The 24,543-nt window shown below is 65.0% G+C and overlaps 7 protein-coding genes across 7 annotated transcripts; 4 read left to right on the forward strand and 3 right to left on the reverse strand.

The window, feature by feature from the left end:
* Positions 1 to 221: 221 nt before the first annotated feature.
* On the reverse strand, positions 222 to 1,899 carry EMIHUDRAFT_73048 (hypothetical protein; the record flags this gene model as incomplete). The annotated part of the gene is made up of 5 exons (XM_005781045.1): positions 222 to 759; positions 847 to 1,038; positions 1,080 to 1,150; positions 1,177 to 1,423; positions 1,592 to 1,899. The coding sequence occupies 5 exons, from the start codon at positions 1,897 to 1,899 to the stop codon at positions 222 to 224; spliced, it is 1,356 nt and encodes a 451-aa protein (XP_005781102.1).
* A 2,345-nt stretch (positions 1,900 to 4,244) lies between these two features.
* On the forward strand, positions 4,245 to 6,223 carry EMIHUDRAFT_234832 (hypothetical protein; the record flags this gene model as incomplete). The annotated part of the gene is made up of 4 exons (XM_005781046.1): positions 4,245 to 4,256; positions 4,353 to 4,412; positions 4,653 to 5,650; positions 6,106 to 6,223. 4 exons carry the CDS (start codon positions 4,245 to 4,247, stop codon positions 6,221 to 6,223), a joined length of 1,188 nt encoding a protein of 395 aa, XP_005781103.1.
* Positions 6,224 to 11,167: 4,944 nt separating this feature from the next.
* Positions 11,168 to 12,596, forward strand: EMIHUDRAFT_468694 (hypothetical protein; the record flags this gene model as incomplete). The annotated part of the gene is made up of 5 exons (XM_005781047.1): positions 11,168 to 11,507; positions 11,688 to 11,851; positions 11,921 to 11,989; positions 12,063 to 12,113; positions 12,182 to 12,596. The coding sequence occupies 5 exons, from the start codon at positions 11,168 to 11,170 to the stop codon at positions 12,392 to 12,394; spliced, it is 837 nt and encodes a 278-aa protein (XP_005781104.1). The 3' UTR covers positions 12,395 to 12,596.
* Positions 12,597 to 13,017: 421 nt separating this feature from the next.
* On the reverse strand, positions 13,018 to 15,532 carry EMIHUDRAFT_234836 (hypothetical protein; the record flags this gene model as incomplete). Its single annotated transcript, XM_005781048.1, has 4 exons — positions 13,018 to 13,051; positions 13,630 to 13,833; positions 14,786 to 15,290; positions 15,490 to 15,532. 4 exons carry the CDS (start codon positions 15,530 to 15,532, stop codon positions 13,018 to 13,020), a joined length of 786 nt encoding a protein of 261 aa, XP_005781105.1.
* A 1,436-nt stretch (positions 15,533 to 16,968) lies between these two features.
* On the forward strand, positions 16,969 to 18,877 carry EMIHUDRAFT_114185 (hypothetical protein; the record flags this gene model as incomplete). The annotated part of the gene is made up of 7 exons (XM_005781049.1): positions 16,969 to 17,223; positions 17,334 to 17,477; positions 17,708 to 17,787; positions 17,821 to 17,874; positions 18,124 to 18,181; positions 18,481 to 18,606; positions 18,686 to 18,877. The coding sequence occupies 7 exons, from the start codon at positions 16,969 to 16,971 to the stop codon at positions 18,875 to 18,877; spliced, it is 909 nt and encodes a 302-aa protein (XP_005781106.1).
* A 249-nt stretch (positions 18,878 to 19,126) lies between these two features.
* Positions 19,127 to 20,731, reverse strand: MVK1 (mevalonate kinase; the record flags this gene model as incomplete). Its single annotated transcript, XM_005781050.1, has 5 exons — positions 19,127 to 19,638; positions 19,707 to 19,771; positions 19,858 to 19,943; positions 20,012 to 20,106; positions 20,232 to 20,731. The coding sequence occupies 5 exons, from the start codon at positions 20,729 to 20,731 to the stop codon at positions 19,344 to 19,346; spliced, it is 1,041 nt and encodes a 346-aa protein (XP_005781107.1). The 3' UTR covers positions 19,127 to 19,343.
* Positions 20,732 to 24,138: 3,407 nt separating this feature from the next.
* On the forward strand, positions 24,139 to 24,479 carry EMIHUDRAFT_442948 (hypothetical protein; the record flags this gene model as incomplete). Its single annotated transcript, XM_005781051.1, has 1 exon — positions 24,139 to 24,479. A coding segment is annotated over exon 1 (315 nt), but the record flags the coding sequence as incomplete, so codon positions are not given.
* Positions 24,480 to 24,543: the final 64 nt, after the last annotated feature.

Here is a 24,543-nt window from a genome sequence, read left to right on the forward strand (position 1 = left end):
GTACTTTACATATCTAGATAGTGGGTTAGACGTACATAAATTATTGTGTGCATGCCATGCGCGCTCTATTTTGTGCCGACGCACTGCCGACTGTAGCACCTCCACAGCGCTGCACCGCGCCCGGCGCCTGGCCACCCTCGCTCACCCGGCGAGGGTGGGGGAGGGGATGGCTTGTGCAAGAGCCGCTGTGGGCGAGAGAGCGGGACGGCTCGGGGCCGGCTTCAGAAGAGCTCGGCGCCGGAGCTCGCGAGGGGCGCCGCCGCCTTCTCTCGCGCGCGCTCCCCGCGGATCGCGTTCTCGCACTTTGCGAGGAAGGCGTCGAAGGCGGCCTCGAAGGGCGCGAGGCGGGTGCGCGAGATGTCCCTCCCGTCCTTGAGCGAGGCGCCTCCCGCGTCGAGGTCGTCCGCGATCGTCTTGAGGGTCGGGACAGAGCTCGGGTCGAACTCCTCACACTCGCTCACGTTGACCGGCACGCAGACGCGGCCGGTCTTCGGGTGGACGCACCACGGCGACTTGAGCAGGTGGTTCATGCCCTTGGACACGTTGACGTCGAGGCGGGGGTACGTGTACGTGAAGACCACCTCCGTGAGGACCGCGGCGAGCTTTGGCGTCTTGCACTCGCTTTTGATCCTCTTCCACCGCTCGGCGCCGCTCATCGCCGGCCGCTTTTCGAAGGCGTCGAGCAGCTGCTCCGCGATCTGCTCGTTCTCGAGCATCGCGAGCAGCTTCTTCTGCCTGCGAGACGCGCCACCACACACACTAGGTGAGCCGGGCCGTCACCCCCTCCCCTTCTCGCCCCCCTCCGCCCGCGCCGCGCGCCTCTCTGCCGTGTCGAGAATCCCGAACCCGCCCGCCGCCTCGCCCTTGAGCATGTGCGAGTGGAAGAACGGCTCGAGCTCGTCCTTGTACGCGCGCGCCAGCGACGGGTGCATCGGAGTGCGGATCGCAAACCGCCCGGTAGCCGGCGCGAGGACGGGGCCGAGGTAGTCGGCGACGGCGCCGCGCACCTGGAAGGATCCGAGACACTTCATGGAAGGGCTCCGCCGGACCCTCGTCGGCGAGGCGGCGCCTCGTTGGACATCCGCCGCGCGCGCGCGTCGCACACCCACAAGTGGATGCCGCGGCGGCCAGAGTAGACGCAGAGGATGTGCTCAAACCTAGAGCGGCACCGCCGACGCCCTGAGCCCGCGCGCCCTGCCGCCGCCCTCCCCCGCCAGAGCCGAGGCCGCGCCCAAAGTCCTCTCGCAGCGCGCGCTCCAGCACACGCATCGCGAGCGCCATGAGCGGCCAGCAGCGGTCGCACGTCTCGAGCCGCTTGACGTCGACCTCGAGGAAGTCGTAGTCGGTCAGGTCAATGTCGATGATCAGCTCGCGCTGCTTCGGCTCGAAGAGCTTGTACTTCTTGTGGTCCGACGGCGGCGCGCTGCAGGAGGGGAGGGGAGGCTGGGTGGGGGCAGGGGCGTGGTCGGGCGGGGTGGGGGCGTGCGGAGCTGGGAGGCGTGCGGCCAGCCACGGTCATGCGGTGGCAGCGGCGGAGGCGTCCGGCGGCGGTGTGTTGGCCGTGCGGGCGGGCGGCGGCGGCGGGACGCACGAAAAGATGGCTCCGATGTCAATCTTGTGTGGCAGCTTGGCGAGCAGGTCCTTCTTGAGGCCGGCCTCGTTCTCGTACGACAGGTACCGGATGTACACGTCGTCGCCCGTTGTGAAGGAGAACTCGCGCCGCTGCAGAAGCCGCGCGCCCGTGTCGGCCAGCTGCGCCGTGCCGTAGCCGAGCCACCGGCACATGGCGGCCGCCGGGAAGACGCGGTCGTAGTACATGCGCAGCAGCTCCGGGCTGAAGTTCTCGCTGGCCGGCGCTGGCGGCGGCTGGGAGCCAGAGCCGGAGGGCGGCGCCGACATCGTTGAGAGATTTTGTGGCGGGAGTCCAGGGAAAGGCGGGCGACTTTGCTCTTTTTTCCGAAAGCGGCTTCCCGCCCTACCGCGCCGGGCGCCGCTCGGGTCCCATTCTTTCAGGTCCCGTGCTCAAGGCGATCTCTCTCTCTCTCTCTCTCTCTCTCTCTCTCTCTCTCTCTCTCTCTCTCTCTCTCTCTCTCTCTCTCTCTCTCTCTCTCTCTCTCTCTCTCTCTCTCTTCTCGAGGTGGATATCCTTTGGCCGCGTTGGGTAGGTAGCGAGGATTGGTGTAACCCGAGCCACGGAGGCGTGTTTTCTGACGGCCGACCGTCAGTGCACGGAGTTGCCCCTTCTCCGACTGCCCCGGCTAGTTCCCGAGGTCGCGCGGGGCTGACCCCTGCGTCCCCCGGGACCTAGCGCGGGTGGGTTGGGGGGGGGCTCGCTGCAGGGAAGGGCTGTGTAAGAAGCCGATCCCCGTAGTCTGCCCCGCTCCTCTCCATCGGGCCGCATGAGCGGCCACGCCTCGCAGATTCGTTTTCGCGCCTGGGTCAGGCGCGCGGGGCATCCCCCGGGTCGCTCGACCAGCGATCCGAAGAGTGGCCGCTATGCGAAGGAAAGAGCGGGGCCCTCGACGCCTCAGTCCGGCCCTCCGAGGGGGGAAGGGAGTTGCGGGGTCCCCACGGGCGCCTCTCGTCGGCCCTCCCGAGGGGGGGAGGGGAGCAAGGGGGTGGGGGGATCGGGGCGGGGGGGAGGGGTCTCGCTTTCATGTGGCTAAGACTTGCCTTTCGGGGAGGGGCTTCCGTTGGAAGGCGAGCGCGGTTGCGCGCGCCCAACGTCTTCCCCTCCTCCCTCGAGGCAGCGAGTAGGCAGCGAGTGGAGGACTCGAGCGCCTATAAGCTATATGAAGGTATGTGAGATGTTGATGGGAATGGGTGTCGGGCGGGCGGGCGGGCGGGCGGGCGGGCGGGCGGGCGGGCAAGCGGGGAGAGGCGGGCGGGCGGGGCGGGGCGGCGGGCGGGCGGGGTGATCGGAGAAGTCGTATCCACAATCCGCAGCAGCGGAGCAGCCGCAGCAGCCGCAGCTGCTGCAGCAGCAAGCAGCAGCCTGCCGCAGATTGCTGCCGTTGTCAGCGCCGCGATCCGCCGCCGTGCCGCCGCGTCGCCGCCGCCCGCGCCGCCTGCGCTCGCCGCCGCCTCGCAGACGCCACCTCTCGCGCTCGAGGAGCCGCGCAGCGGGCCGCGAGGTGGATGTCTGGCGAGGTCATGAAATCATCAAATTTTGAACTTGCCCGAGACAGCCCGGAAACGGTCCCGAGCCGTAGCCCCGGTGTCGGCGCATCGCCTCTCGGCCGCGAAGGGCCGGCTCCGCCGCTCAGTCGAGCAGCAGGAGCTCTGGGGCAGGTTTGTCGACAAACAGGTTGAGCAAAATTTCGGCGAGGAAGCGGCACTGGCGGCACGCCGGGACGAACCCGGACCGATCCCATTGTTCATTGGCCGCGTTGGGTAGCGAGGATTGGTGTAACCCGAGCCACGGAGGCGTGTTTTCTGACGGCCGACCGTCAGTGCACGGAGTTGCCCCTTCTCCGACTGCCCCGGCTAGTTCCCGAGGTCGCGCGGGGCTGACCCCTGCGTCCCCCGGGACCTAGCGCGGGTGGGTTGGGGGGGGGCTCGCTGCAGGGCGAAGGGCTGTGTAAGAAGCCGATCTCCGTAGTCCGCCCCACTCGCACTCCTCCCCATCGGGCCGCATGAGCGGCCACGCCTCGCAGATTCGTTTTCGCGCCTGGGTCAGGCGCGCGGGGCATCCCCCGGGTCGCTCGACCAGCGATCCGAAGTGCGAAGAGTGGCCGGCTGGCCGCTATGCGAAGGAAAGAGTGGGGCCCTCGGGGTACGCCTCGTCCGGCCCCCTCCGAGGGGGGAAGGGAATTGCGGGGTCCCCACGGGCGCCTCAGTTCGGCCCTCCCGAGGGGGGGAGGGGAGCAAGGGGGTGGGGGGATCGGGGTGGGGGGGAGGGCGGAGGGGTCTCGGTTTCGTGAGGCTAAGACTTGCCTTTCGGGGAGGCAGGGGCCTCGGTTCAAGCGCTCATCACAGGAGTGAGAGCTGCCTGACGTCTTCCCCTCCTCCCTCGAGGCAGCGAGTAGGCAGCGAGAGGAGGTCTAGGCTGAGAGACAAGACACGGCCTCTTTTCTTCCAGGCTGATTGAGAGAGATTTTTGAAAAGCAACAACAAATCACGACTATAGCGATTCGGGCTACCCTCGACACCAGACGCGACCAGGAGACTCTACTCAAATCACCGAATGAACTCAAGGGGGTCCCATGCGGCTTAGGGATCCCGAACCCTGCAAGCGCTGGGCGATGCTGGCTGTCGTGCCCGGCTCCTCGGCCGTCACGCCGGCGGGGGCGGGGCCCGGCGGCCCCGTCGTCCCGGGCGTGAGCTCGCTCGGCCACGCCGCGACCGTCAAGGATGGCGTGCTGCAGCCGCCCGCCGACCTGCAGGGCATCATCGACAAGACGGCGCAGTTCGTCGCGCGCAACGGGCCCGAGTTTGAGAGCCGGATCCTGAAGAACGAGCAGAGCAACCCCAAGTTCGGCTTCCTCAACAGCAGCGACCCCTTCCACCCCTACTACCGCAACAAGATCTCCGAGCTGCGCGGCGATGCGCCGGCGGCAGAGACGGCGGTCGCGGCGCCGGGCGCGGGGGAGGTGTCGGCGCAGGCGACGGTCAAGTCGGGGTTCAAGGTGGCGCCGCTCGAGCCGCCAAAGGCGCTCTACACCGTCCCCCGCCCCGTCGGCGTCGTCCCCCTCGACCTCGACACGATCCAGCTCTCGGCGCAGTTTGTCGCGCGCAACGGCCGCCCCTTCCTGACGGGCCTGGCGAACCGCGAGTCGAAGAACCCGCAGTTCGACTTTCTCAAGCCGACGCACTTCCTCTTCCCCTACTTCACCTCCCTCGTCGACGCCTACTCCAAGTGCCTCGCGCCGCCCGAGGGCCTGCGCGAGCGGCTCGCCTCCGACTCGGCCGACCCGGCGGGCGCCCTGACGCGCATGTTCCGGCACGCGGCCTTCCACCGCGAGAAGGAGCGCGCGAAGCTGAGCCAGGAGAGCGCCGTGGACGCGGAGCGGCGCGCCAACCTCCTCATCGACTGGCAGGACTTTGTCGTCGTCGAGACGATTGGGTTCGACGACGACGAAGAGGAGGCGCTGCCGGCGCCGCAGGACCTCAAGGAGGCGGCGGCGGCGGCGAAGCCGGCGGAGGGGCAGCCCGCCGCGGCCAACGAGCAGGGCGACGCCGAGATGGAGGAGCTGCCTCCTCCGCCTCCGCCCGGCGTGCCGGAGCGGCTGATCCGGAAGGACTACGTGCCGCAGATTGGGGTCAAGCCGGCGGGCAGCGTGGGCTACGCGATCGACCCGATCACGCGGCAGCAGGTGCGGCTCGACGAGATGGAGGAGCACATGCGCATCTCGCTGCTCGACCCGAAGTGGAAGGAGCAGAAGCAGCTCGAGGAGGAGAGGCGCAAGGACTCGAACGTCGCCGGCGACGAGGACATCAACCGCGCGCTCAAGCACTTTGCGAAGCGGCGGACCGACATCTTCGGCGACAAGGAGGTTGCCATCGGAGAGATGGTGGGCGCCAACGCGGTGCAGGAGGAGATGGAGCTCGCCAAGAAGGTCATCTGGGACGGCCACTCCTCCTCCATCGCTCGCACCGCCAACATGGCGCTGCAGACCGGCATGCGCTCGCAGGAGCCGGCCATCGACGCGTCGAAGATGCCCTCCGCCACGCTGCCCCTCCCGCCGAGCAAGCCGCCCGGGGGCATGCCGCCGCCGCCGCCCGGCATGCCGCCGCCGCCGCCCGGGGGCATGCCGCCGCCGCCGCCCGGCATGCCGCCGCCGCCGCCCGGGGGCATGCCGCCGCCGCCGCCGCCAGGCGGCGGGCTACCGCCGCCGCCGCCGCCCCCCGGGCTGCCGCCGCCGCCGCCGCCGCCGCCCGCGAAGAAGCAAAAGACCTGAGGCCGAGGGCCGCAGCCGCCGCGCGGGCCACCGCAGAGCCCCGCATGTTTCGTGCGCACGCACAGCGGCATCGGTGGCGGGCCGTCAGGTCTTCGCGGCAGCGCCCTCGTGTGCCTCGTCGGCGCTCGGCGGGCCCGCGGGCGCCGGCGGCGGCCGTTGCGCACATTCTCGCGCCTCCCTGTGCTCCCGGTCGGTTCGTGTTTAGATCCAGTAATCTTGGTAATCCGTTTCTAGAGCGAAAGCTAAAGGGGGAAAAAGACACACAACCCGTCCCGCGAACAGCCTCCCCCCCTCGCGACGCGCTCGAGGAACAGCCAAAATAAGCGCGACGCGCGGGGACCTGTTCCTTTTTACCCATCTCACAGTAGAAGGAGATTTGTTTTGTCAAGTGCTCAAATCGTCGGAAATACGCCGCGAGAGAGCTACCTTGGGGCCTTGTTATCCCCGCTCTTGTTTGATCGGCTCACGGACGCATCCTTGGCAGCACAAATGCTTCGCCTCCTCGCCCTGATCGCCTGCCTCGCCTGCGCCGCAGCGGGCCCGATCCCGCAGCCGGACGCCATCGTCGCCGCCGCCGCCGCCCAGCACACTCCGGATGCGAGCCATATCGTGCATCCGCTCGCACAGGCTGCGAGTGACGCTCACGCCACCGTCACAGACACGGCCGAGAAAATGATGTCGTCGTTCGTGGACACGCGCAGTGAGTCGGAGGAGTGCCCAGGCTTTTTTGCCGCGATCGGCGACCTGCTCGGCGTCGTCCCAACCTTCCTCACGGCGCACGGCGGCTTCGAAGCGGCCCTCGCAAAGGCGGTCGCCGAGCTCGACAGTTGCACCCTCGAAGCGCTCAACAGCCTGGTGTTCGCTCTGGGCGACTCGCCGCTCGGCTCCCTCTGCCGCTAGATGTATCTGGCTCTCCTCCCTTGTGCTGATCTATTAGCAGCCCTGCGCGCGTGTCGCTTTACGGCGGCGGCGGTCACGGCGCCCGCCCCCCGCTCTGACAGGGCTGCCTTCGCGGTGTGAGTCTAGTACAGGCGTCATTTGTCGTCAATAGAGTCAAGTCTCTTCTCCTCCAAAAAACAAGCCAACCCAGCACGCGACCAAGAGACACAGCTCACACTCTGGGTTGGGAGAGACGGAGAGTCAACCACAGAGAGTGGATGCTGGATCTGGAATCCTAGAGAGAGATCAGAGTCAGACAAGAGACACAGAGAGATGTGGTGAGGCACAGCACGCTGAGCGGAACTCTTTTGAGACTCGCTGGGAGAGAGGGATTTTGTGGCAGATCAGGATCGCCGGGCCGTCACGAGCAAGCGTGCCGAGCGGGCTTGCGCCAGACGCATACCGCCGCGCGGGAGGCGGAGCGAGCGGGCCTCCCGTTGAGCGCCCTCCCCTTTCCCAAGTGCGATGATCGTGTGTCGCTGGATGGAGTGTATTGCCACGCAGCGTGCCGCCACTTTCAGCAAGATGCGGGCAGATTTGACCTAGGGACCGGAAGAGAGCGAAGGGTGTCGTCATGATGTGGCTATGGCCGCGTGCGGGCGAGGGCATGGTTGGGCGTCGGGGTTAATCGTGGTGGTGGCTGTCCGCGCCACGGAGGCCTCCGCCGTACTGAGCAACGGTGGAGGTACTATGGGACGCATTCGTTAGTGTGGGCGGGCACAACTGGGCGGGCGAGTGCAAGCCACGAAGACCGCGGTGTGCAGTGCCAACAAAGGCCTTGGGACCAGCCTTGCCCAGACGGCGACGCAGGGCCGCCGATGTGGTGCCGCCGCCGGAGAGTGGGTGCTGGCATGGCGTGCTGGGGGCGATGCGGCGGTGCACGCACCGAAGGTGAATCGTGATGAGGGCGTCACCGTACGAGCCGCGATGAGGCGAGCGACGTCGACGCGGTGGAGAGGGCGAGGCCAAACGCACTGCCAGCGACGATGCTCGCGGCCAGTGAGAGATGCATGCCAAACGAGGCTTGCACTACCGCGCACACGGCGAAGACAGCTCCGCCGCTGCGCCGCCACATATATGAAGCAAGCGCGTTGCAACCGCGTTGCTCCGCAGTGCCCGTGCTCCGTCAGGTCACGTACTAAGCGCGCCAATTCGAAGAAAGAATTTTACAACGAAACTCCCTCGCACGACACTAGGCTCCAAGATCCTGCTCGTGCCGACGGACGTACGGGCACATGTGTCAGAGCGCGCACGAGTGGGTGTGCGGGCAATATCGAAAGACGGTGAGGCCGGGATCGCACACGGCAGGGGTGGCGGGACGGTTGTGGAGCGAAGTGGCTGTAGCTGCCACAGTCTTAAACGTCGATGGGACAATCAGATGAGATTACCAGACGAGAACGGGGGGAAGGACAGGCGGGCGACATTTGACGACGTCGGGGATCACAATGTGACGACCAAAACGATCTTGGGGGCCAGGGTGAGACAACACTCAACAGGTAGGGGTGCCACACGCCACACGGGGCACACCACAGGCGTATTCTAGAGGGGGAGAAGAAACGGGGAATGAGGGGCACCGCCACGAGAAGTGCGTTCTGGGGATGCAGAGCGTGCATGCTCCATGCAAGGCGGCTAGGGATGAGGCCACAAAAGAGGCGCGCGAGGCAAGGAGGAGAATCGGAGAACTGAGAGACTGGGACGACTGGAAACAAGAAGACAGTGAGCCACCACAGGCGTCGTTGGCGCACATACTGAGCGGCAGCTGCGCTGGAAATAAGGAAGACGCGCGCCACTTCATGCGGAAGCTTGACAAACACGCGGCGAGGGCGACAGCAAGAGTCGAACGGGAGGCGCCGGACTCAAAAGACACCGCCACATTCCTGAGACGTGCGAGGGCAGCCTCCCTAAAGGCAATAGGGTCTAGATTCGGAGCGCTCGCCGAAGGGGAGTACCACAAAATAGCGCCCGTGATTGCCTGCACGCTGCCCGCACTCACGGACTCCATACCCGAAAGAAAGAAAAGGGAGCTCGCGGGGGAGGTGACGAGTGAACTACAGGTAGTGGGGAAGGCAGCCTCGATTGCCATACAGACATGGGTGCGAAACAACGACAAGACCAGGGCACGGGCAGAGGAACGAGAGAAGAATATAGGGTGGATAAAGCGCCTGTTCACGGCATGGAGGGCTGAGCCACACCGAACGTACCGAGCGAAGGGCCGAGCGGAAGGAAGCCGGGGAAGAGGACTCCGAGGAGGACGAACCAGTGGAAATCCCGTTGTCAGCCGTCACGATGCACCCGAAGGGAACCCCAGCGCCGGCATCATCCGTGGAGGCACAAGTGTTCGAAGAGAGAGTGGACCTGAGCAACGATATGACTGGGCGGCAAATGATCGCAGTGGGCGTCAGAAGACTCGTCCTTGCTCGAGGAGAGCTCGATAGACTCGAGGGGCCAGGATATGCCGCGAGGAGGGCGGAGTTGCGCCGAAAGGCGAAAGAAGCCGCGAGAACAAGGGACCGGCAGGCGGCGGCGTCGCAGGACGAGGCAGAAGAGAGCGACGCGACAGAGGAAGAAGTGACAAGGGAGAGAACGACGAGAGTGGGACGACCGCGAGGTGGCATGAAGGTTGCAGCGAGAAGCGGCGAGAGACTGCGAAGAGAGATAGGAAGAGGCAGACTCCCTGGGTGGGCGACGGCTAGCGCATGCCATCACACACCTCTCCTTAAAATCCCTGTGTGGTGGCGGCGTGCCGTCCTCCCATCCTTCCCTTGGGTTGTATGTTTTCTTTCTTTCTTTCTACTAGGCTCCAAGATCCTGCTCGTGCAGGTGGGGACCTTGTCCTCCTCCCATCCCTCGTTTGGTTTGTCTGTCTTCTTTCTGTCTTTACCAACCCCTGCCTAGACGAGTACAGCTAAAGACGGAAAAAGAGTACCCGGGGCTCCCCATGCGGGAGAACATCTTCAGCTTGTGAGCCAGGAAAAGGATTGTTTCTTTACACTAGGTACGGGGACTGGCGCGCACTGGCACTAACACAGGCACACCACGGGAGCAGTCTAGTGTCGTGCGAAAGAAAGAAACCAGCACCGCCGGCGGGTAAAATTCGGATACCCATCACTGAGCCGACGAACGATGCTACGGGTAGGTAGCCTCCCCAGGGTGGCGCCCACCACCATACCCTCGGGCACTTGCCTGCGCCCTCGCGCGCTAGCCCACGCCCTGCCCCGCAAGATCTCACTCCATCCCGGCCTGCGGCATACCTCTCGGCATCCCCTTGCACGGAATTTCAAAACGCCCAGGAGCCAGGTTCCCTGCTCAGATCGGCGAAGCGCCACACAGTGCCACGCAGTGCCGCGTAGTGCGGCGTGCGCGCGGAGCGTGCGCGGAGCGTGTGCGCGCGCGTGCGCGGCGTGCGCGGCGTGCGCGCGCGTGCGCGGCGTGCGCGGCGTGCGCGGGCGTGCGCGGGCGTGCGCGGCATGCGCGGCCAGGGCGCAGGCAAGTGCCCGAGGGTATTATTGGGGTGGGCGGCACCCTATCTCGAGACCTCGAGAGAAGGCCGCCCGCGGGCCCAAGTCGAGAATTGGCTTTCTTTTGGCGGGCAAGGCACCCTCGGGCTCGACCCGTAGCATCGTCGGCTCAGTGATGGGTATCCTTCTTTTTATTCCTGTGCCAGGGCGCGCCAGTCCCGTGCTGAAAAAAAGAGGATGATAAAGTCGGCTATCTCCAACTCGTAAGTTTTCTTTCTGACTTGCGGCTCCCGTCCGTGGTGTACCTGTTTTAGTGCCAGTGCGCGCCAGTCCCGTGCCTAGTGTAAAAGAAAGAAGAAAGAAAACGGACACCCCAAGGGAGGGATGGGAGGACGGCACTAGTGTAAAAGAAAGAAAGAAAACGGACAACCCAAGGGCAAGGGAGACTCGTGTAAGAAAGAAAGAAAGAATTTTACAAAGAAAGAAAACAGACAACCCAAGGGAGGGATGGGAGGACGGCACGCCGCCAAACAAATGTGAGTGTTAGAGTTGTTTGGTATTGAACGTGCGCCGCTCCCGCCGATCTCCCGCTAACGGACCTTACCCGCCTGTAACCTCTCTTTAAGGTATTGCTAAAAATCTATCTCTCTCGCCGCCACCACACAGGGATTTTAAGGAGAGGGGTGTGGTGCGCTATCCGTCGCCCACCCTTGGGCGTCTGCCTCTTCCTATCTCTCTTCGCAGTCCCTCGCCGATTCTCGCTGCAACCTTCATGCCACCTCGCCGTCTTCCCACTCTCGTCGCGAGGATGAAAAATTCTTTGGCTTTCGGCTTTCTCATCGACACAGAGCGCCTGACCGGCTTCGACCCATGCTAAAGGGCAAGGTTGCCGTGATCACCGGCGCTGGCCGCGGCATTGGTGCGGCGGCGGCGCGTCTGCTTGGTCGCGAGGGCGCGCGCGTCGTCGTCAACGACCTCGACGGAGCGGTCGCCGACAGCGCCGCCGCCGAGATCCGAGCGACAGGCGGTGAGGCCGTCGGTTTCGGTGGGAGTGTGGTGGATGCGGACTTCCCCGAGGCGCTGCTCGCGTACGCGGCGGCTGAATTCGGCCCGGTCGACGTCCTCGTCAACAACGCCGGCTTCCTCTTTGACGGCGTGCTCCACAAGATGGACGATTCGCAGTGGGGCGCTGTCGTGGACTGCCACCTCGGTGTGGCGCTCCCCCTCTGCTTTCATCGTTCCCGTCCACCCGTCCGACAGCGTTCAGTTCAATGGCTCCTCCCGGCATTCGCTCCTCTCAACCTCTCTCTCTCTCTTCAACGCCGCGCTCTCCCGTCGCACCGACCCTCCTCCTCCGACGCCCTCCCCGTCCACCTCTCGCTGTGACCAGGCGCGCCGTTCCGGATGGCGCGCGCCGCCGCACCGTACATGCGCGACGCGGCGAAGCGGGAGATGGAGGGCGGCGGCGCCCCCTCGGACCGCTGCATCATCAACGTCTCGTCCACCTCCGGGCTACACGGCAACGTCGGCCAGGCAAACTACGCGGCGGCAAAGGTCGCGGCCCTCCGAGGCACAGGGGCGGGGCCCGTGCGCGCAGGTCACGGCTCGCGCCCTGCTCACCAGGCGGGCATCGTCGGCCTCACAAAGACGATTGCAAAGGAGTGGGGCGCCTTTGGGGTCCGCGCCAACGCGGTCCCTGCCGCCCCTCCCTCCCGGAGCCTTGCGTGCGCAAGGCGGAGGGCGCGTGTGCGTGGCGGGTCCGTAGGTCGCCTTTGGGATGATCGAGACGCGGATGACGAGCGCTTTTGCCTCCGAGGCGGCCGAGGGCTCGCGCGGCCCTGCAGGCCGGGAGCCGTCCGTGACGCGTCCGCGACGCGCCCGCAGGCGGTCGAGGTCGGCGGGCAGGCGGTGCAGCAGGGGCTGCCTCCCGAGGTGGCCAAGATGTGGGAGGGCGGCCCGCTGCTGCGGGCGATGGTGCCCCTCAACCGGAAGGGGCGGCCGGAGGAGGCGGCGGGCGGCATCCTCTTTTTGGCGTCGCCGCACGCGTCTTATGTGACTGGCCACACCCTCGAGGTGACGGGCGGGATGGGCATCTGACACGGCGCCTCCCTCCTCTGCCCTGGCTCTGCATGGGGGCGAGGCGAGCAGGGGAGGCGAGGGGAGGGGCGGGAGCGAGAGGCTTCCCGCAGGAAACTCCCGCCTCCCTCTCTCTCGGCCCCCTCTCACAAAAAAGAGGCGTCCGATGCGCGATGGACGCTTGGGTGCTTGGATCCTATTTATAAAATGTGTGCTCAGCCGTCGCTGGGACTTGGGTTCTGTTCCCGGGGCATAACTCCCCCACAGCGCAGACGTTCACACTTCCACACCCACAGCGCCTCGTCCAAAACCTGTCTTGTGTGTCCTGGACCTGTCTTGCTTTTCTGCTCGTTTTTATGTCTCGCTTCGCCTTACCACGCTCTCCTTCCCCTCGATGCTGGCGTTCGCCGCGCTCCATTGCCTCGCGCGCGCGTCCTCTCTGCCGATGGCATCGTTCATGGCTTCTCCTCACGCGGAATTCGTGCTCACTGAGCCCGCAAGTGCCGAGTCTGACGCTTCTCCGCACGTCACCGTGTTCTACGAGAAACATGTTGACCTCGCAAATCTCGCCTTCGACGCGCTCTCGCTCTTCTACGAGACTGAGTCAACCTTCTCGACGTGCCTGCATCGGCCGCTGGCACGCCCTACGCTTCTTCGATCGCCGACAGCAGCATCGGCCTCAACGTGCCGCCGACGCCCCGTCACGACGCCAGGGAGGTGTTCGACAGAGCGATAACGCCACGGTTGACGAGATCGCGAAAAACCTCGGCGGCGCGCAAGATGTGCTTGGTCTTCTTGAAGGCAACAGGATCGAAGGCCATGCCGACGGCGGCTTTGCTATCGCAGTTGATGATGCTGGCGCCGTCGATGGAAAATCCAAGGTCAATCAGTAGCTCACGGATGAAAATCACCTCCTTGGCGGCTAGCATGGCGCCAAAGAACTCTGCCTCGGCGCTATGAGTGCACATGCACATGCACATGTCATGTAGCTGGCTGCGAAGTGGCGGAAAATCAAAGTGGCCGCTGTGGGTGAATGACGCCTCAGGGGCAGGCTGTGGCATGTGCTCCATAGCCTGAGAGGTCGTGTGGGGCGAGGCACACATGTCCTCGGAGTGTTCTGGCCAAAGTTCAAAGTTTATCGACAAAACATTCAGAAATGGATTGTCGACGCAAACGGTAGGCTCGAACGTGCTCGAAGAGACCGACTAGACCCCCATTGTTCAGATCTTTCGGCTTGATTGGGGTTGTGCTCGCACATGCCGGGCGCCCAGGTGGTGGCTGGCATATAGAGTGCACGGTTTGTCCATGGCAGCGCACACGTTGGAGCTGCCATGGTGGTCGACGCTGTCGTGTCGATGGTGGTGTCGGCCTCGGCGATGCAATAGTCGAGGCCGTGCTGGCCGGAGGATAAGCCATACTCGATAGCGGTCCCGCCATAGCTCCCGCAAAGGAGCAGGAGGCTAGGCAGAGGCCGCATCGCGTCAGAGAGTGCTGTATACGTTTTACCCTTACGGAGGCCGGGGGCCCTCCGGAGGCCGAGGATGGCCGTGACGGACCGGGACGAGCTCTGGGAGGTTCAGTGTCAGTGAGTATATTGTAGAGACCAACCATGTCCACAATATCTCTCAGTCTAGCTAAGCCTGGGAAGGCGATGCCGGGGCCGTACAGCAGCATGCATGCCACCGAAGGGGCGCTGTCGAGGTTCGCCGAGCGCGGCGAAATCGAAGGACACCGTCACCGACGAGCGCGTGGTGGTATTCACTCCGGACAAAGACGGCTACATGCACACGAGCCGCGGTCGTGTAGCCGTCTTAGCGGCGCGAGGCGCGGGACTGTCTGTGGCGAAGTGGGTCGTGTCCTTCAATTTTCCGTCAACCCACCATCCACACCCTTTACGGAAACGGAAATTTACAACAAAACTCCTTCTCACAACACTGGGCACGGGACTGGAAACACGTAACACGAATCTCCAAACCGTTAGAGGCAAACCAAACGAAAGGGATGAAATCCGGTTATGGATATAACTTCGGCCGCCCCAGAAGTTTTTAAACGTTTTCCCATCCGAAATATAGTGTGAATGCCCGGGAACACGACACAAGCCGCATAACGACTTTTCGAAAAACGCAAAACATTACTTTGACGGAAACGCAAAAACACTCTCTCTGTGTGGTGTCGTACGCAACCTTCTCGCTCTTTTACTATACACATAACTAGAAGTTGGAGGAGACGAGAGCAACGCTCGCGCAGCGTCCGACTTCCGAGGCCGAAGCGTAGGCCTGTGTTGTGGGATACGGGCAAGGCGAATCGGCGCTGTGCGATCGCGGCGGCGCTCATACGATCATCTCGAAGGGCTTGGCGCCGAGCGCCTATCCACATCAGCCCGCACGGTGTCTCGGGGAGGTGCGGCGGGACCAGCGCCCCCCGCGTGCCGCGTCCTTTGCAAACTCCTTCCACACGAGGTGGTCGGGGCCCTCACCGACGGCGCCCTCGGCCTGGGGGTCCTCGGCCATTGCCTGCAGCCGCGTTCGTGCGCCCTCTGGCGTGAGCGCGTCGCCATCGCCAGCCAGCCACGCCCAGAGCGCATCGGCCGCGCTCTCGGGCACGCCGCCGTCGGCGCCCACGCTGCCTCGCGGGCCCATCGGCATCTCAAAGCCGAGGCCGGCGAGCGCCTCGCCAAACTGCGCCCGCGTTACCTCGCCTCCGCCCGGGAAGAGCGCCGAGGCCCAGCGAGGCTCGTGGCAGCCACGCTCGTCGCCAAAGTCGCGGCGGAGATAGCACGGGACCCACTTTGGCTTGGTCGCCTTGAGGACATCGAACCGGTATCCACCGTCGGGCAGCCGCCACTCGCAGTCGCTGCACGCAGAGTGACAGCATGCGCCGACCTCCGGGTCGAGGTGGACCAGCGGCTCGGCGAGGGCTCCAAACAGGAGGCACGCGTCACGCGTGGAGAGCGCCGAGGCGGAGGTGGCGGGCGGCGAGAGGCTCAGACCAAGCGGGTTCGCGGCAGCGAGCAGCATACACACACACACACGCGCGCACACACGCTGTGCTTTGGCGTCGGGATGCAGGGAACTTTCCAAGTCCCGAGCAGAAAAGAATTCTTAAAGCCCTCTCACAGCACACTGGCACGACGAGAGTGGGACGGCCGCGAGGTGGCATGAAGGTTGCAGCGAGAAGCGGCGAGAGACTGCGAAAAGAGATAGGAAGAGGCAGACTCCCTAGGGTGGGCGACGGCTAGCGCATCACACCCCTCTCCTTAAAATCCCTGTGTGGTGGCGGCGTGCCGTCCTCCCATCCCTCCCTTGGGTTGTCTGTTTTCTTTCTTTCTTTCTGCACACTGGCACGACAAGGGCGCGGACTGGCGCGGACTGGCACACACACCGGCTCACCACCGGAGCCGCCTAAGCGACAGAAAAGAATGGCGGTAACAACACAACGCAGTCTCTCACATGACAAGCGATCCCACGATTGAAAAGAATGGGTAAAGCAGGAGCCCGCTGATGAGGCGCAGTGCTGTTGCAGAGCGGTTAGTGGTGCACTGAGTGTGGATTTTTAGTAATACCAAACAACTCTAACACTCACACGTCTCAACAAACTCTACATCATAGGCGGCAAACGAGGCACGGTCGCTCTCCGACATGAGGCGCGTTGCACTTGCCAGTGCTGCCCTGGCCTTCTGTCTGCCCGCCCAATGGGTGGCAGGTGCCTCTGCTGCTGTGGCATGCCTCACGGCTGCGACTGGCCGGCGCCTCGGCGCGTCAGCTCGGCTCGGCGTAGCGATCGTGGCCAGCGCAACTCGCTTGGAGCGGCTCGGGTTGGCTGTAGAGCCTCTACAACAAACTCTACAGCAAAATCGCGCTCTACATCGCTCTACATCGGACTCACATCGTCACGCGCCGGATGTAGAGCTCTACAGCTCTACAGCGCTCCAGAGCGCTCTACATCTCTACAGCTCTACAGCGCTCTACACTCTACATCCTCTACACCCTCCCTCAGGGTGGGACATAAAAGAGAGCGAGTACTTGGGCGAGTAGGCCGTGCGGTCGACGCTGCCGCGCGCGACTTTGCGCGCGAGGCGGCGCAGCTTGAGAACGGCGGTTGGGCGAGAAGCCGCCGCCGAACGTCTCGTGGAGCAGCAGGTTGAAGTTGTTGCGCTTGACGAAGATCGCGTCGTGGTAGAAACCGCGATGCGCCTTGACGTAGCCGTGGCCGTTCTTGTGGTCGAAGGGTTGGCCGGGCTGCCCGCGCGCCTTGCAGGCCATGTTTGTTGTTTGCACTTACCCCAAGAGAAAGAGTCTCTCTCTCTGTCATCGCAAACCCGGCCAGCAGTCCCCTTGGGGTATGTTCGTAAGAGCCACATTACACACTGAGAGAGAGAGAGACATACACAGGTAGGTAGGTAGAAAGGTGAAGAACAGCCAGGCTCGGACTGGACACCAACGCGGTATGGGTGGACGCCGGACAGATGATGACGATACACTGATCACAGACGGGAAAAAGAAAAAGGACACTCGGCTGCGGCGCGGCGCCAGGCGGCGGCGGCGAGACGGACGCTGCTCGAGACGAGAGTGTTCTTGCACCGCGGCTGCCGGTGCATGGCCACTGCGACCACGTTTCGCGCGGCTCGCAGGCCTTACGACCGTGAGGTGCAGGAGCGGCAGCCGCGGCAGACCACACGCTTCGTCGGCCGCGTTCAGTACGACGGCACAGAGTATGTCGGGTGGCAGACACAGCCGAGCGGCCGCGGCGTCCAGGACGTCCTCGAGGCGCGCCTCTCGTCGCTGCTCGGCGGCCGCGTCTACGTCGCCGGCAGTGGCCGCACGGACAAGGGCGTGCACGCGCGGGACCAGGTCGCGATGCCGCTCAGCCCGCGTCTGGCCTGTCCACCGCTCCCTCCTCCTGCCGCCCGTGCCTCTCCCGCTCTGAGCCGTGAGCCGTGCCCGCCGCCCTCCGTGCTCAGGTCTTCCACTTCGAGACCCCTGCCCAGGAGAGTGGCGGCGAGGGCGGCGAGGGCGGCGAGGGCGGCAAGGGTGGCGAGGGCGGCGGCACGAGAGTGGCGCACGTCCAACTGGCCGCCGCGCTCTCCGCAGCAGACGACGCGGCGGTGGCGTCCGTGCTCGAGCGGGTCCTGAGCGGGCCGCGCTCCGGCATGCCGCCCGACGTGCTCGTGCGGAGCGTGTGCGTCGCGCCGGCGAGATGCAGCCGAGAGGAGATGCAGCCGAGATGCAGCCGAGATGCAGGCGAGACGCAGCCGAGATTCCGCCAAAGCTTGCACGAGGCGCGGCTCGCGCGAAGGTGCGAGCAGCCTCTCTTCACGGCTCGAGGCGTGAGCAGGCGGGCTTCCACGCGCGCGACTCGTGCGTCGGCAAGCGGCGCGGCTGCACCGCGGAGGAGGGCAGGCCTGTCCAGGACACGTCCATGACATGTCCGAGACGTGTCCCCCACAGGTACGTCTACACGGTTGAGGAGGGGATCGGGTCGCCCTTCGGCGCGCGGTACCGGTGGGTGCTCGGGCGCGGCAGGCGGCTCGACGTGGCGCTGATGGGGGAGGCGGCGGCTCTCCTCACCGGGAGGCGAGATGCAGCCGAGATGGAGGCGAGATGCAGCCGAGATGGAGGCGAGATGGAGGCGGGATCACCCCGCCTACTGAGCCAGGCGAGAGGCTGCCGAGATCTAGCTGGTGTAGCCCGGCTGCAGCGAGGAGGCGGTGGCGCCGCGCCCGCTGAGAACCTTCTCGGAGCCTTCCTCAGGCACGACTTTTCCGCCTTTGGCGTCCGGCGGCCAGACGACCCGCGGCCGCCCACAAAGGTGATGCGGCGGCTCGAGGCGCGACTCTCCCCTTACCGCTACACCCCACCGCCACACCCAGCCCTGACAAACACGCCCTATGCCGCACCCCACCGCAGCAACAGCAGCAGCAGCAGCAGCAGCAGCAGCAGCAGCAGCAGCAGCAGCAGCAGCCAGTGCAGCCGCGGGTTCTTGAGGCGAGGCGTGACGCGCGCAGTGGCAGCAGCGGGGGCAGAGGAGCTTGCCCTGAGTAGAGGGCGTGGGGCGAGCGGAGGGCGTGGGGTGAGCAGAGGGCGTGGACATGCTGGACATGCTCGCAGGTCCGACGGCTCCCCGCGGAACGCGACAAGGACGACGGCGGCGACGGCGGCGGAGGCGTCGTGATCATCACCGCAGAGAGCGACCGCTTCCTGTACAACATGATGCGGCTGCTGAGCGGCACGCTCGTCCAGGCGGCGGCGGCGTGGCTCGCCGGCCCCGGTCGGGGCCTGGACGAGCTGACCCTGCGGCTGGCCGAGGTTGTAGGTTGGGCTGGGCAAGCTGAGCGTCGCTGGCGTCGGAGAGCTGTTGGCGGAGAGGGGGCGCAAGGGCCGTCACGGCTCGCTTGTCGTCAAGGCTCCGCCGCATGGCTTGTGCCTCGAGCGCTGCTTCCTCGACTACGAGCACGGTGCGTGGCCAGGCGGCGGCGCGAGAGGGGCGCCGGTAGAGGATGACTGAATAACAGGCGTACACACGACTTTACCGTGCGTAGAAGTGTTGGCTGTTGCTGAGTTAGTCTTTAGTGAGATGGTGACATACGCGATACGTTGACACATAATTCGAGGCGCATGTACGTAGGGGGCTAGTCGGGTCACTTGGACCGCTTCGCCGCTTGCGCGCGCAAAGTCACTTCACAGTTCACACACTCTTGGCTGGTGGCGCTTCACAATGGAGATTGGAGTTGCAGTTGGGGCTTGGCCGCACACATTTTTCTTTTTTAGTTTTTTATGAAAGCCGTAACATGAGTCATGACAGACCGGACAGGGGCATGCATGTGTACGATGTATGGGGTTGGCTATATAAGTATATCCGCAGACCGTTTTGAGGAGTGTCTCCTTCGCAGATTTCGCGCCAGCGAGGGCGGTCCAAGCTTGCCAGCCCCCATGCGCAGTGGTCATGACACATGCCGTCTCATGGACTGCTCTCATGCAAAGGTGGTCATCCACACCTGCGGCGCAAGCTTCTCCAGCGCCTTGGCCACCGCCGCCTGCGACTCGGCCGTCGGCGTGAGGGCGAGCATCAGCCCGCCGCGGCCGGTGCCGCTCATCTTGGCGCCAACCGCCCCCGCGCCGCGCGCCGCAACCACGAGGTCGTCGAGCTCCTTGCAGCTCACCGTCAGCTCTTGGCACAGCGCGTGGTTCTCGTCGAGCAGCCTGCCGAGCGCCGCCATGTCGCCCGCGTCCAGCGCCGCCTCGCCCTCTGCCGCGAGCGCCGTGTACCTACAGAAGTGGGGGCGAACAGGCTCCCCGCAGGCAGAGCCTCGCCGCCAGCCGCGAGCGCCACTCTCCTCGCAAGCAGGCTGCCGAACCACGCCTCGTCCGCCTCCTTCTTGGCCTTGACGTCGCCAACCACCTGCGGGGCGGAGGAGAGAACCGCGCCGTTCGACGGCGGAGCGTGCAGTTCTGACGAGCTTGGCGACATCTCGGACGATCTCTCGCCTTGGTCGTCGAGGCGGTGATGCCCGTGGAGGCGTACACGATGCGGATCGGGCCGGCGAGCTTCTTCATCGTGAAGAGCGGCGCGCCTGACTCATACACGGCTAGCTGTGAGGAACCAACTCAGCGAGCTCCTTCGCCGCGAAACGCGGCGCACCGTCCGTACGCTGGAAGCGCAGCACGCCGCCGTACGTGGCCGCCGTGTTGTCCACCCCCGACGGCGTGCCGTGGTACCCCTTCTCGCCCTCGTACCTACGGGCGATCTCGGGTAAGCTCGCCTAATCTCGGGCACCTCCCCCGACGCGGCTGTGAGGCTTGGTAAGATCTATCCCTTTGGCGGTTACGGCGAGTACGGCGGTCGCATCTCGCCCGCGCACCCTGCGGCGTTGACCTCCTCCTCGCTCAGCGTGCGCGGCAGCGCCGCACTGAGCGCGCGGGCGAGTGACACCACCTGCGCCGCCGACGCGCCGATGCCAGAGACGGCGGTGAGGCTTCCTCCAAAGGTGATCTTCGCGCCGCGCTTCTCCGTGTCGACGCCGAGGTGCGACAGCACAATCTTGACCGCCTCCTCTCCCTCGGCGGCCTTCTCAACCTTGTAGCCCGGCACCGCCGGCCGCAGATCAACCACCTCGATGCCCGGCGCGCCGGTGAACTCGACGTCGCAATCCGTGTACGCGGCGACTGCGCCGACCAGCGCGGGCGCTTTGTACACCACAAAGTGCTCGCCGAAGAGAATGAGCTTCCCGAATGCACGCGTGCGCTTCAGGCACGCCGCGCCGATTCGCTCTTGCCGGACGCGCTGCGCGCTCTCCTCCTGCCGCGCGGAGAGGTCGCGTGTCACCTCCTGCGCGTGGTCGGCGGAGGCGTACTCGCTCATGGAGCTTGTAGTCGGCGCCGGCACCGCAAACAACTCTCGCAGACACAGGCTCGACCAGCTGGGCTCAACCAGGGCTCAACAGGGCTCCGGGCGGGCGGGGTGGGTGTGGCACATGGGGGGGGGGGGGGGGGGGTCGGTCGAGGCTTTAGATGTGGCAGGGGGGGTAGAGCACGGCCGCTCCAGGGTCCCACCTCCCACCTGCACGAGCAGGATTTTGGATTTTGGAAGGACGATCAGGGGCACAGGTGTAAACACACTGAAGGATCGAAGAGCCGCACTTGCATCTTGCTTGCTTCCGGCCTTCTGGAAAAAGCAAGGGTTGCGTTAGGGTTAGGGATTAGGGGGTTAGGGTTAGGGTTTGTTGTCGTCGCGCCGCTCTCGCTCGATACAGAGACACGGAAAGCAGACGTGACCCAAGGTGAGGCGACTATTTGAGAGAGAGAGACTATTTGTCATCGCTCATCGGGAGAGCTCGCCGCCGACTCTACGCCGCCGCCGCCGCCCTCCCGAGGACAGATAATAGCCCTCAACAAGTCGACGAGTGTGTCCCGGCAAGACTCATGTGGGGTGCGAATGGAATCAGTTTTGTCCTCGTTTCCAAGGAGAAAGAGGAAAAGAAAAACACTTCTCGAGCCACGACGTAGCAACCAAGGTGACGCAGACGCACGCCCACAAAAGCCCACAGCGCCGCAGCCGCGCGGCGCGGCGAGGCGGGCAGGTCGGCGGGGACGCGCCGCTCGCCGACCGCGCGCCCGGCGGGCGACCGCCGCCCTGCACCAGGGGGGCGCCGGGGCACGGGAGGTCGGGAGCGCGGAGTCGCAAAACTTGCGTCCCCTGCGCTGCGCAGACCTCACCAGGGTCGGCGCGCCGCCGGCACGCGGGCTGCGCGCCTCCCGCCGTTCCGTCAGTTTTGGTCATTTGCCGACGCGAAGCGGTCGTTTTCCGATTTAAGTTTTACATACCGGCGTCCCCGTGCCCAACACGTCTCCCATGATGGTTCCGGCGTCGAAGTCCTGTGCTGCTGCTCCGAGTGTTCTCTCGTCCTCCGCGCCTCCCGAGACCAAGGCGCCGCCCTCGGGCACGGAGGTCGCGAATGACACGGCCACTGCTGCGCCTTCCCCGGCAGTCGTCTCGGTTGTCGCTATGGGTGCTGACCCCGTCACCCCGCCCGCCGCAAGCCGCAAGCGCAAGGCATCGTGCGAGGACGACTCAAGCGATGCCGGCACTGCCGACAAGGCCGCCCTGTTTGAGGTCCGCCCGCCTTCATAGCACGATGTCGCGTGCGCTCTCATTGCTGACAATCCCGACTGTGCCTCAGGACGTGGTGTCAGCTCTGAACTCGAATGAGGGTGGGATGTCCGCGTTCGAGTCGCTCCTTTCTGTTTACGAGATGGTGCGAGGCCAGCACAATCACGGCGCCTGCTCTCATCTCATCACACGTTTCCTCTGCCGTTTTCAGGAAAAGTCCACCATGAAGTCAGAGTACGAGAAGCAAAAGGACGCGCTCATCTCTGAGCGGGACACCGCGCTATTCGACGTCAACGTTGCGCAGGCGCGCTGCCAGTCGATTTCCACGCAGGTGGACGCGGCCCGGGCGCGGACGGGCGCGGCCGAGGCGCACATTCAGGCGATGAGCGAGGAGCAGGGAGGCATGCTCGCCAAGGCCCGATGGAGCGCGAGAAGGTCGAGCTCGAGAAGGCCCTCGCAATCGCCAAGAGCGACATCACGTACGTGCGTGTGTCGCAGCGCAAGGGATATCAGCCGCGCGACAAGGAGCGGGAGCTGGTCAACAAGGAGATGCGCTGGCTCATGTCTATCGCGAAGGACATCACCGACGAGGGCAAGTCGCGGCCGGTGCTCGCCAACTCGCTCTGGGCGGTCGTGGCTCGCTTCCAGTCGCTGCAGACTCGCGCCAAGGCCGAGCTCCTCGCGTCGGAGGCGCGCGGTGCGACCTCGGCCGTTGATCTTCGCTGAGCTCCGTGGTACGAGCGAGTGCGGTAGCGAGAGCGGGGCCTGGTGGGTCCACACTCGAGTTCGTGTACCTGTATCCGCCGATTTTTCCTTCCTTCAACAGAACAATAGTCTAACGGTGTTTATGTACAACACGCACACTCTCTGGTAAAGCTACTGAGCAGACGTCCAGGCAGCTATCGCTCGCGTCGCGCTGGTATTTGGCCGAGAGCATTTTATAGAGAGAGCCCAGGATTGTGCGGCGCCGACTCAGCCAGCCGGCATTGCGGAGGGAGACGCCCAGACACCATGCAGGTGCCAGCTGGGGTCAGCACGCACACAAAGGGCGTCTCTTTGAACCCGTTGTTGCTGTCCACGAGGGCGCCCAAAACGACCGCTGCAAACTACCCGTAAATCGGGAGATGACCGCACGACCACGTGGCGTCGGGAAATGACCGGTTTGGGGGGGATAAGGCTGATCCCCCCTGGGCGTCTTTCGGAAAACGACGGCTTCGACCACGTGGCGTCGGGAAATGACCGGTCAAGTGACCGGTCCAATATGAAATGACCGGTCCCAACGAGGGGCCGGAATCCGAGGTAGAGCACGGCCGCTCCAGGGTCCCACCTCCCACCTGCACGAGCAGGATTTTGGAAGGACGATCAGGGGCACAGGTGTAAACACACTGAAGGATCGAAGAGCCGCACTTGCATCTTGCTTGCTTCCGGCCTTCTGGAAAAAGCAAGGGTTGCGTTAGGGTTAGGGGATTAGGGGGTCGTTAGGGTTAGGGTTTGTTGTCGTCGCGCCGCTCTCGCTCGATACAGAGACACGGAAAGCAGACGTGACCCAAGCTGTGAGGCGACTATTTGAGAGAGAGAGACTATTTGTCATCGCTCATCGGGAGAGCTCGCCGCCGACTCTACGCCGCCGCCGCCGCCCTCCCGAGGACAGATAATAGCCCTCAACAAGTCGACGAGTGTGTCCCGGCAAGACTCATGTGGGGTGCGAATGGAATCAGTTTTGTCCTCGTTTCCAAGGAGAAAGAGGAAAAGAAAAACACTTCTCGAGCCACGACGTAGCAACCAAGGTGACGCAGACGCACGCCCACAAAAGCCCACAGCGCCGCAGCCGCGCGGCGCGGCGAGGCGGGCAGGTCGGCGGGGACGCGCCGCTCGCCGACCGCGCGCCCGGCGGGCGACCGCCGCCCTGCACCAGGGGGGCGCCGGGGCACGGGAGGTCGGGAGCGCGGAGTCGCAAAACTTGCGTCCCCTGCGCTGCGCAGACCTCACCAGGGTCGGCGCGCCGCCGGCACGCGGGCTGCGCGCCTCCCGCCGTTCCGTCGCGGCTGCCCGCCCCACGTCCCGAATCGCTCCCCCGTCCGCGCGCTATTCCGTCTGCCTGCGCGCGTCCTGGCCGTGTCGCAGAGCCCCGGCCTCTGACACCTCGCCCGCCCCCGCGCAGAAAGCACCACCCCTACCCGCAACCATGGCTGAGAAGGACCACATGTCCGTCGTGATCTGCGGCCACGTCGACTCCGGCAAGTCGACCACCACCGGCCGGCTGCTCTTCGAGATGGGCGGTATCCCCGAGCGTGAGATGGAGAAGCTCAAGGCCGAGGCGGACCGCCTGGGCAAGTCGTCCTTCGCCTTCGCCTTCTACATGGACCGCCAAAAGGAGGAGCGCGAGCGCGGCGTGACCATCTCGTGCACCACCAAGGAGTTCTTCACCGACAAGTGGCACTACACCATCATCGACGCGCCGGGCCACCGCGACTTCATCAAGAACATGATCTCCGGCGCGGCGCAGGCCGACGTGGCGCTCCTCATGGTGCCCGCCGACGGCAACTTCACCACCGCCATCCAGA

The sequence above is a fragment of the Emiliania huxleyi genome (assembly GCF_000372725.1).
Source record: "Emiliania huxleyi CCMP1516 chromosome Unknown EMIHUscaffold_209, whole genome shotgun sequence".
Lineage (NCBI taxonomy): Eukaryota > Haptophyta > Isochrysidales > Noelaerhabdaceae > Emiliania > Emiliania huxleyi.